A 12,254-nucleotide genomic window follows, 5' to 3' on the forward strand; every position below is an offset into this window, starting at 1 on the left:
GCACAAGTGATGCAAGATCAGAGCTTTAGGGGACCACTATTTTGCATGGGGCTCTGGGGCTGTACCCAAGCACCACACTATCTCCACTGTAAATGTGGTTATGTTATTGTAACTTTAAGTGAGTTGTAATAAAGCAGAAAAGTATGTCTGTTATACTAGGCAAGGAAGGTTTCTTGCATTATTAAAGAAAGTAATTTATTTGTTTTAACTTAAAGTATGAGTTAAACTAAGTAATTAAAAGTTAAATAACTAAAATAACAACTTTAACAAAACTAGAACACTGTAGTTACATCACCCTCATTAACTTTAATTTCTAAGTTGAAAAAGCAGTTTCAAGTTGAGTGAACTTGATTTTCAAGGTGAGGTGAACTTTCATTTCTAAAACTACCATGAAATTTATTACAGTGTGTGATTTTTAGTAAAAACATTAGTCTGCTTAAGTTGAAGTATAAGTTCAATTGCTGCCTTAAAACATAGTACACCTAACTTGAAAGTGAAAATACAGTTAGTTGAAATTAAATGTAAAATTGTATGTTTGTTTAACAAAGGAAGCAAGTTTCCTTGATATACAATGTAAGTATATGTTGTTTTAACTCACAGTATCAATTCAATAAATTATTATTAATTAAACATCTTCTTAATTACTTCGTAGTTGAATAGCATACAATTGTATTTTTGTTGACAAGACAAGTCTTGGTGACAATGTAGTATTGATAGTTGTTTTAAATACAGTATCAAGTTCAAACAATAAATATCATTAATTAAACATATTTATAATTAACTTTGTGGGTTAACAACACTATTCTTAATGTTGGCTTTACTCACATTTTAAGGCACAATTGAACTTACATTTTTAGAGAACCACCCTGATAATTTTACAGTGTGGAAACTGTTAATATGTTGAGCGTTAATCACAGTTTAATGTGATGCTAACACATAGAGCCAAATAGTTTCTTAAAGTTTGATAATTATGCCTGCTATGACATATTTATGATATTATATGATATAACCTATATTATAGGTTATATTGTCTTGCTTAATGTCAAGTTGTTTTAACTCAGAGGTTTTTGTCTTCGTTAATGTCAAGTTGTCACAACACAAACATCTCAAACAATGCTAACATTAGCATTTAACATTAGTATTTAAAGTGTCATAATTTACTGAATGCAATTAATGACAACAGTCAACATTCAAAAAGACTCCTTCGTGTTCATGCTAGGTGTCATGTCATAGTTATGACGGCGTCATGTCAGTCTTATGCACACCCTTTCAAATAAAGTGTTACCAAATACTCGTAAGGACCTTAAGACCTTACTATCCTTTTCTGGAGCCTGCATCTCACATTCTTTATTAGCAGTCAGAATGGTCTTTATTCACTCACAAAGATTATTAGGTAACACTATTAAAAAATGAATTGAAGGTATCTACATAAGAGTGACATGACACTGTCATGAACACATGACACTGTCATGGCACATGAACCCTAACCCTAACCATAACTTGTCATGACAAAAACAGACACTTACTAAAAGAAGCGTTATGTCATAAACGTTTATGACTTGTTTATAATGTTTATGACACGTTCATGACAGTGTAATGTCACTCTTATGTAGATAGCTTCAAGTAAAGTGTAACCGATTATTTTTATGTCTCTGCGTTGGCGATAGCCGTGTTTTCGGGTTGTCCTTCCTATTCTTGTGAAGACTTTGTCTCAGGAACCCATGGAGGGATTCTTTTTTTTTTTATTTGGCACAGACTTCCACTTGAGCTCATGGATGAACTGATTAGAATTTTGAAAGTTAAAGGTCAAAGTCACTGTGACCTCACAAAACGCATTTTTGGCTATAACTCAGGAACTCCTACGCTAATTATGACAACATTTCACAAAAATGTCTAATAGGATAAAATGATAAAGTGACGAGATTTTATATCCAAAAGCTCAAAGTTCAACTTCATTGTGACATCATAATGCAAAAACACTTTTCTAGCCGTTATGGAACGCCATAACTCAGGAACAGAAGGGGACATGTTTGGTCAGATACTGAGTTGGTGATAGGGCTGGGCAATATATTGATATTATATCGATATCGTGATATGAAACTAGATATCGTCTTAGATTTTAGATATCGTAATATTGTGATATGACATAAGTGTTGTCTTTTCCTGGTTTTAAAGGTTGCATTACAGTAAAGGGATGTCATTTTCTGAACACATCAGACTGTTCTAGCTGTTCTATTATTTGCCTTTTCCCCACTTAGACACTATGTCCACATTACTGATGATTATATATCTAAAATCTAAGTGTGAAGATATCTATCTATAATTCCAGGAACGTCTTTCTGTCTATGTGTGTGTGTGTGTGTGTGGGTGTGTGTGTGTGTGGGTGTTAAGCACATATCTCTCGAACCGTTAGTCCGATGGATTTCAAACTTGACAGGTGTCTTGCTATGGGCATGAGTAAGTGCAGTGCCAAGTTCGCGTTATTTGGATAAGAAATGCAAAAGATATCGTTAAATATATAGGTAAAAGAAGCACACATTGGCTTTTGCCCTGGGGTAACTAGACCACCAACTACCGCTGACCTGACGGAGCACCACGACCGGCAGCTCGCGGTGCTCTGTATCTAGCGTGCAGTAACCGATTCTGGGGTATCAACCGCGATCAGCTTCGTGGGAAATTAAGAACTCTCTGCACTGGTGGTGGATGTCATTGATGCACTTGCATCATTAGGTTTGATCTTTTAATAATTTATTAAAAAATCTGTCCATTTAATTCTCACTACTTAACGCACATGCACGCACTGTGGGGGGGATGGAGGCGTTTTCATCCAAGAGACGCTGTGATTGGTAGATAGGGATATGGAGCAGGGGACTGACAGCGACATAACCAATCACGCTCCACTTAGCACCAATTGCAATGTTTAATTTTAAATCAATGTAGCCTACTGGCAGTCTGGCATACATGGGTGCTCAGTGGATGCTCTGTATTTTCCGTGGGTGCTCGAACTCCGGAGCACCCACAGAATCGGCGCCTATGTCTTATGTCTCTGATATAGACGTAGCCTACGCTAAGTCAATAGATAGTAGCCTAGGCTATACGGGTTGCATGTTAGGCGGTTCAGGGTCCTTCTGTAAGTCATTTGGGGGTACACTTTGGTTTTGATAAATTCTACAAGCAGCAACACCACAGGCCAAACAATCAGCCCGTTTTCAACGGGCACAACACTAGTTTTGTTGAAGCACCAATTGTCAACCCTAGAATATCGCCGCAATATCGATATCGTGGTATTTGGTCAAGAATATCGTGATATCTGATTTTCTCCCTATCGCCCAGCCTTAGTTGGTGACACTAATCTTGAAACTGTGGTGATGGTTTAGAATCTAAACCATCACCACAGTTTCAAGATTAAAACAAGATCTAAACTTTAGATATTCTCTGCTGCCAGGTTGAAGATGTGCGTGAAGCATCCGTGTTTTGCCCAAAAATCAATCAATACCTTTTATTAAATCACTTCAAATCTTCACTACATATATTATGTTTCTGGACAGACATGGAAGTTACTGCAACTTGACTGGTTGGCGTAGGCATACAACAGCAAGGTGGTAATTCTAGTTATTACAGTTTAACAGCAAGACAGACAACAAATGATGGCTCAGATTATCCCTTTCAAATGTAATGAATAGCATACCATGGCACACCTGATCTTTTTGATTTTAAGTTTTTTAAGGTCTTTTAAGCTTCTTTTTGTGTCTTATTTGGGATCTGAAAGACAAAGTTTACCACTTGGTCTTTGCTTAGGTCATGCTGGAACTTGACTTGGGACCTAATAGCCAAGACTTTAGACTTACTTGTGACTTGCAAAACAAAGACTTTGTCCCACTTCTGCTTTATACTGCAGCAGCCAGAAAAAAAATAGTTTAAATAGTAGTTTAAATATGCTGGCAGCCCTCTCTTCATCTGCAGCTGCTCCCTTTTACTGTTAATCAGCAGAGCCACACAGAGTCTGCGGATGCAGAATTTCACATAATTTTCCGCAGATTTTAAACAAATTACATTTATTTAGACCTTACCTTCATCAGGTAAGGTCTAAGACCGAAACGTTGTATTTCCTAAATAAATGATTCCTTGCGTAATAGTCAGTGTGCGGGACTTTTTCTAAGTTTCTGATCTGCTACTTTGGGTCACATCCTACGCACCTGGCCGACAAAAGAGGTGTGCAAGAAAGCTTTCCTAAGAAACAAATTACATTTAAAAAAAACAAAAAAACAAATCTCCACCCAAAGCAGAAAGTCAGTCCGCTAAATTCCACAGGATCGCCGCTGAAAACTAAAAAGAAGAAAAAAAAAGAAAAAGAAATCCACAGATTCCGTTTGGGTCAGACAGTATGCCTACAGTACCGCAGGCTCAAATATATATTCCCTGTGAAGTCAAATCATAAAAAAAAAATTTAAATCTGAAAATGCTATTAAAAAATTACAGAACAGATGTCATGTCAGCATGTGGCTTATGTTGCATTATGCTGCACCTGTAGTAGCATATGATCTCGGTTCAGGGATGCTGATTTAAACTGGATATGCCGTCTTTATCTTGTGAAGTGAAGCTGCTGTGAACTGATTCCACTGTCAGTCAGAGATTGTCATTGATCACGTGTGTGACTGGTATTGGATTCGGCTTGGAGACAGAAAAGACGCTTTTATGTTAGAGCTGAATTTTAATATCACAGTATTTTATTTCCAGCTGCTGTTCCCTTGACAGCTTTACCGCTGACCCCCCCCTCAACTCTGCACAGCTCATTAATCATCTCTTCTCAGAAAAGATTTGCTCTCAAAAACACAAAACACAATTCCATGCAAGATAAAAAAAACATGCACACAAATTTACATTTGGGATGCACGCTCTGTCCACTCATAGCTAAAGTAGGCTTGAGATAGTGATGACAGCTATTCCCTCCATCTCTACCTCAAATCTGAATCAGGATTAAACCCAGTTATCAGGATTCCCTGTGACTCGCACCTGCTTTCAGAAACAGGAAATAGAAAAGCTCCCGGAGCAAAGTCAAATGTGACTCAGTACTGAGCATTAAGGAAAGAGGAATATTCACTCTCCGTGCCATTCTTGCTTTAAGCAGGTCTTTGAAGGGCTTCATTATTACAAAGTGTAAGGATATTCAAGGCGTTCCTTTGTTTACACCTTCCCCGTCAGTCTGTCGTCACTACCTGACATTTTCTCTCTTGATCATCGCTATCTGTCTTTCATCTCCAATCTGTCTCTGCTTCTCTCTCGTGCTCTTTGTTTTATGTATTATGTGATGCCAAGGTAAGGTTGCATGTGGTAGGTTTTTATTAGTACACCAGGGAAATAAACACAGCAGTACATCATTAAAAACCTTTCATACAGTAGATTAGTTACAGTCATAATGAATCCTGCCAGACTATACAGGAGACATTTGGAAGGATATTTATTATTGAAGTTACTTCAAGTTCCTGTGTATTTGTTTCTAAGGTTTCCAAAACATGAGTCTATATCCTTGACGTTCCACTTCCGGGATTGCTCCGTAGGCCGGATATCCGTCACCTTGGACTTCCTTTGTGTTGTCATTTTAAACTCCGGTGGATGTATGAGGACTATGGTTAACTGCTCCTCAGATCTCTGCAGGGTAAATCCAGACAGCTAGCTAGACTATCTGTCCAATCGGAGTTTTCTGTTGCACGACTAAAACTATTTTTAAACGTAGACGTTCCACTAAAAAAAGTTCCTTCCTGAGACTATTTTGCAGCGGCACTGCGGCTTTTCTCCGGTGCTTAGCACCGCCCAAGACGATTTTGATTGGTTTAAAAAAATGCCAATAAACCAGAGCACGTTTTCGTCCCATCCCCGAATGCTGTGTGGAGTAGCTAGACTCTCCTCCCGCACACTTTGGAGGAGGGTCTGGCAAAGCGAGACTACCAAAACATTGGCATTTAATAATTTATTTGCAGATTCTATTTTGTTGTGGTAACAATTTTAAAAGTCATTGGAAATTCTACAGTGTTGGTTTGATTTTGATAAATTGTCCTTTATTTGAAGTAGGACTAAAATTTACAAAGCAAACATGATCAGTGTTAAAACTGAAAAAGTGTCTGAAATAGAATTTTGATGGTGTGCTAATACATAAATGTAACGGTGTAAAGTTAAGGATTTCTTGAAGGAAATTAGGGTATATTTGAACCTGGCATATGTCTCATCAATGTGGCCGTTGTGGCTCTATGGGTTGTGCTAACTTTGCTCCTGCAACCTCCTTTGTAGCAATTCGGGGAAACAAAGACTCGCGCAAAACAACGTACATTGGGGCATGCTGCCTCCTCCTTTTCACTTTTACTTCCATACAGTATAATCCTTACTTTTGGGATTTATGGGAAATACATATACAAACAAATGTATTGTTTGTGTAGTAGTGTTCTTGCTGTGAAAGAGAGCCCTAAGAATTGTATAAAAAAAAAGAAAAAAAACTCTTAAAGGTGCCCTGCCACGTCATTACTTTGTGGTAATGTCTGAAGTTCTACAATGGACTCTGTAACATTTTGCCTTGGTTACCTTGTTTCAAGCCATTCTAGTTTGGTATAGAAAGCCAACAGGAAGACTCAACTCGATTTCTGCCAATTCTCATTAATATTCAACGAGCTAAGCTGCTTGACTCTGATTGGCTAACAGCTAGCCAATGAGAGCCTGGCTATCAGCTTCCTTTAACTGGGCAAGCTCATGAATAGTAATGAGCTCAGGCAATATGATGTCAGACTTACCAGCTTTTGTAATTGGCCTGATTTCTCTGCTTATTTCTGTTCAGTGGATAGAGCTGACAGAGGAGGTAGCAGTTCATTTTCACATTCACCACATAACACAAACACATATGGACCTAACATATTTAAAGAAAGGCAAGAAAAAATGGTTTTGTATGGCAGGGCACCTTTAAGAACCATAAGAACATTGTTGAAGGGCTGTGTAATTCGGAAATTTGGTAGATTTTAAAACTATGCAAACTATGTATTAAGACAAAAATGAATCTGGGGTGGGGGATATGGATAAAATCTTCAATTCCGATATAATCCATCCATCCATCCATCTTCGTCCGCTTATTCGGTGTCGGGTCGCGGGGGGAGCAGCTCCAGCAGGGGACCCCAAACTTCCCTTTCCCGAGCAACATTAACCAGCTCCGACTGGGGGATCCCGAGGCGTTCCCAGGCCAGGTTGGAGATATAATCCCTCCACCTAGTCCTGGGTCTTCCCCGAGGCCTCCTCCCAGCTGGACGTGCCTGGAACACCTCCCTAGGGAAAAGACGCCAGAGGGGCATCCTCACCAGATGCCCGAACCACCTCAACTGGCTCCTTTCGGCGCGCAAAGGAGCAGTGGCTCTACTCCAAGCTCCTCACGGATGACTGAGCTTCTCACCCTATCTCTAAGGGAGCCGCCAGCCACCCTCCGCGGAAACCCATTTCGGCCGCTTGCACCCTGGATCTCGTTCTTTCGGTCATGACCCAGCCTTCATGACCATAGGTGAGGGTAGGAACGAAAACTGACCGGTAGATCGAGAGCTTTGCCTTCTGGCTCAGCTCTCTTTTCGTCACAACGGTGCGATAGATGGAATGTAATACCGCACCCGCTGCGCCGATTCTCCGACCAATCTCCCGCTCCATTGTCCCCTCACTCGCGAACAAAACCCCAAGGTACTTGAACTCCTTCACTTGGGGTAAGGACTCATTCCCTACCTGGAGAAGGCATTCCATCGGTTTCCTGCTGAGAACCATGGCCTCCGATTTAGAGGTGCTGATCCTCATCCCAACCGCTTCACACTCGGCTGCGAACCGATCCAGTGAGTGCTGAAGGTCGCAGGCCGATGATGCCATCAGGACCACATCATCTGCAAAAAGCAGCGATGAGATCCCCAGCCCACCGAACCGCAACCCCTCCCCACCCCGACTACGCCTCGATATCCTGTCCATAAATATTACAAACAGGATTGGTGACAAAGCGCAGCCCTGGCGGAGGCCAACCCTCACCTGAAACGAGTCCGACTTACTGCCGAGAACCCGGACACAGCTCTCACTTTGGTCGTACAGAGATTGGATGGCCCTGAGTAGAGACCCCTCACCCCATACTCCCGCAGCACCTCCCACAGTATCTCCGGGGGACCCGGTCATACGCCTTCTCCAAATCCACAAAACACATAGACCGGTTGGGCATACTCCCAGGCCCCCTCCAGGATCCTTGCGAGAGTGAAGAGCTGGTCCGTTGTTCCACGACCAGGACGGAATCCGCATTGTTCCTCCTCAACCTGAGGTTCGACTATCGGCCGAACCCTCCTTTCCAGCACCTTGGAGTAGACTTTACCAGGGAGGCTGAGAAGTGTGATACCCCTGTAATTGGCACACACCCTCTGGTCCCCCTTTTAAAAAGGGGGAACCACCACCCCAGTCTGCCACTCCTTTGGTACTGTTCCAGACTTCCACGCAATGTTGAAGAGACGTGTCAACGGGGGGGGGCCCCCCCCCCCCCGAGCCGTGAGCATTTCTGGATGGATCTCATCAATCCCCGGGTCTTTGCCACTGTGGAGTTGTTTGACTACATCAGTGACTTCCGCCCGGAAATCGAGACAATCCCCGTCATCCTCCAGCTCTGCCTCTAACATAGAGGGCGTATTAGTCGGATTCAGGAGTTCCTCAAAATGCTCCTTCCACCGCCCTATTACCTCCTCAGTTGAGGTCAACAGTGTCCCATCCTTACTGTACACAGCTTGGATGGTTCCCCCTTCCCCCCTTGAGGTGCCGAACAGTTTTCCAGAAGCACTTTGGTGCCGACCGAAAGTCCTTCTCCATGTCTTCTCAAACTTCTCCCCCCCACTGCTTTGCCTCTTTCACGGCAGAGGCTGCAGCCCCTTCGGGCCCGCCGGTACCCTGCAACTGCCTCGGAGTCCTCTGGGATAACATATCCCGGAAAGACTCCTTCTTCAGTCGGACGGCTTCCCTGACCCCCGCGTGTCCACCACGGTGTTCGTGGGTTACCGCCCTTGAGGCACCTAAGACCCTAAGACCACAGCTCCTCGCCGCAGCTTCAGCAATGGAAACTTTGAACATTGTCCACTCTGGTTCAATGCCCCCAGCCTCCACAGGGATGCGAAAAGCTCCGCCCGAGGTGCGAGTTGAAAGTCCGTTGGACAGGGGCCTCCTCCAGACGTTCCCAATTTACCCGCACTACACGTTTGGGCTCACCAGGTCTGTCCAGAGTCTTCCCCACCCCTGACCCAACTCACCACCAGATGGTGATCGGTTGACAGCTCTGCCCCTCTCTTCACCCGAGTGTCCAAAACATACGGCCTCAGATCAGATGAAACGATTATAAAATCGATCATTGACCTTCGGCCTAGGGTGCTCTGGTACCAGGTACACTTATAAGCATCCCTATGTTCGAACATGGTGTTCGTTATAGACAATCCATGACTAGCACAGCAGTCCAACAACAAACAACCACTCTGGTTTTAGATCAGGGAGGCCGTTCCTCCCAATCACGCCTCTCCAGGTGTTACTGCCATCATGCGTTGAAGTCCCCCAGCAGAACAATGGATTCCCCCACTGGCGCCCCATGCAGGACTCCACTCAAGGTCTCCAAGAAGGCCGAATACTCCGAACTCCTGTTTGGTGCATATGCACAAACAACAGTCAGAGTTTTCCCCCACAACCCGCAGGCGTAGGAGAGGCGACCCTCCGTCCACCGGGGTAAACTCCACACCAGCGGCGCTCAGCCGGGGGCTTGTTAGTATCCCCACACCCGCCCGGCCGCGCACCCTGAGCAACTCCGGAGAAGAAAAGAGTCCAACCCCTATCCAGGAGTACAGTTCCAGAACCGAGACTGTGCGTAAGGTAAGCCCCACCAGATCTAACCGGTAGCGCTCCACCTCCCCGCACCAGTTCCGGCTCCTTCCCCACAGAGAGGTGACGTTCCACGTCCCCAGAGCCAGCGTTTGCTCCCGGGCGTCTGGTCCGGTGAGGCCCCTGACCTTCACTGCCACCCATGTGGCGCGCACCCGACCCCAGCGGTTCCTCCCACAGGTGGTGGGCCCATGGGCTGGAGATGGGAGCCACGGTAGCTTGTTCGGGCTGTGCCCGGCCGGGCTCGGTGGCAAACCCGGCTCACCAGGCGCTGCGCCCGACGAGCCGCCCGTCTGGGCCTGGCTCCAGACGGGGGCCCCGGGCTTCCTCCGGGCAGGGTCACTCCATTTCTACCTTGTTTTTCCATTGGGGTTTTTGAACCATTCTTTGTCTGGCCCCTCACCTGAGACCACTTTGCCTTGGGAGACCCTACCAGGAGCACAAAGCTCCAGACAACACAGCCCTCAGGTTCACAGAGACACACAAACCTCTCCACCACGATAAGGTGATGGTTCACGGAGAAGCCGATATAAGTCATTTCATATTCTGATAAAAATGTTTAAATAATGATATAGCAGGTTTTCTGGTAATTCAGTAAAGGAATAATCTAAGGTAAAGCCTATTTTGAATACTCCTGTGTGATATATGTACTTGAACAAAATGTGCAAGGCTCAGTACATAAAGGGTTGTCCGAATGACATAAATATTGCTGTAACACAGTTACTGGTTTTTCAACATCATGAAATAGAAAAATATATATGATAGACCTTTTTTATATCGTTTTAAACCATTTACATAACCCCCCCTCCTGGGCTTTTGTAGTGCCAGTATGTTTAAAAAGTGCAAACTAACTTCCCTATTTAAAAATGTAAATAGCGTGGTCCCACAGTGATGTTATTCATGAATGTTTGATGTCTGATCCATTAATGCACTGCACTGCATTTGCATGGGATCAGATCTTTAGTTACTTGACGCCCTGTTTCATTGTTCGTGGCAATTAACATCTGAATTTAATGTAGCAGTTAGAGCAGAGAGGTAGGGTCTTTACTGTACCATCCAGGGTACATACGCAGATTTTTTCAAAATGGAAAAGCAGGATAAAACATGCAAGGTGATTAACAACAATCACTTGTTGTTATCCATGGATAAATCCCAGCTGGCAGTATTGTATTGTCGGTTAACAGTGCAGCCAGAACCCGTCTTAGCATGCACGCTTCACCCCATCAGTATCGTATGTTTAAATCACATCAAGCAACGTGTTCATGCTTCACTGACCCCTGTAATATTTCTCTCTCTCTCTCTCTCTCTCCACAGACCATTTACATGTTCTGTGCCCTGGCCCTCGTCTGTGATGACTACTTTGTCCCCTCCCTGGAGAAGTTGTGTGAGGTATGAATGTGAGATATATAAGGTCCTGAAACATTTGTTTCAAATCTTGAATATTTCTTTATAATATAACTATTAAAGACTGAATAAGCGACAGTTCGAATTTATCTGGAAGGGGAAAAAGTTCTTTCAATGCAATTCAATTCAATTCTTTTGGTTTTATTTATTAAGAGATTAGTCTATATCCACGATGTTCCAATTCCGGGATTGCTCCGTTGCCGCCGGAAAGTCTGCCGGATGTCCCTCTTTTCTGTCCGTTACCGTCCGCTTTTTGTGTGTTTTAAACTCCGGTGGATTTGTGAGGACTATGGTTAACTGCTCCTCAGATCTCTGCAGGGTAAATCAAGACAGCTAGCTAGACTATCTGTCCAATCGGAGTTTTCTGTTGCACGACTAAAAGAACTTTTGAACGTACACACGTTCCACTAAAACAAGTTCCTTCCCGAGACTATTTTGCAGAGACACCATCCGGCACTTAGCGCCACCCAAGACGATTCTGATTGGTTTAAAGAAATGCCAATAAACCCGAGCACGTTTTTCTCCTATCCTGGAATGCTGTGTGGACTAGCCAGACCCTCCTCTGGAGCGCTGTGGAGGAAGGTCTGGCAGTGCGAGACTATTAAGAGATTAACTCAGCTGATCTTCTTTATCAGGGTAGTGTGGGTGTGCGTCATGGTAACAGTACAATTCACTGCTTCATATCAAACATAAAAAAATAAAGCAGGGGGTAGAGCAAGTGCACATATACTTGGAGGTTAATGCCTTGACGCAGAGGTCCAGGGTTCAAATCCGACCTGTGATGATTTCCTGCATGTCTTCCCCCTCTCTCTCTCCCCTTCCTCACCTAGCTGTCCTCTCAAATAAAGGCGGAAAAGCCCAAAAAATGATCTATAAAAGAAATAAAAATAAAGCAACATTGTCCAGTAACCAACAAGTCCTCCAAACCATATGATGATATGGGTCGTTTA

At 43.6% G+C, this 12,254-nt stretch overlaps 1 protein-coding gene across 1 annotated transcript in view; it reads left to right on the forward strand.

Moving 5' to 3' along the window:
• The window catches only part of LOC120564817 (sodium/potassium/calcium exchanger 3-like), a 111,815-nt gene that overhangs the window by 51,934 nt on the left and 47,627 nt on the right, over positions 1-12,254 (forward strand). The window contains exon 4 of the mRNA XM_039810075.1: positions 11,215-11,289. Coding sequence (XP_039666009.1) covers positions 11,215-11,289 — 75 coding nt within the window. The remainder of the gene's footprint in view (positions 1-11,214; positions 11,290-12,254) is intronic.

The sequence above is a fragment of the Perca fluviatilis genome, chromosome 1, assembly GCF_010015445.1.
Source record: "Perca fluviatilis chromosome 1, GENO_Pfluv_1.0, whole genome shotgun sequence".
Lineage (NCBI taxonomy): Eukaryota > Metazoa > Chordata > Actinopteri > Perciformes > Percidae > Perca > Perca fluviatilis.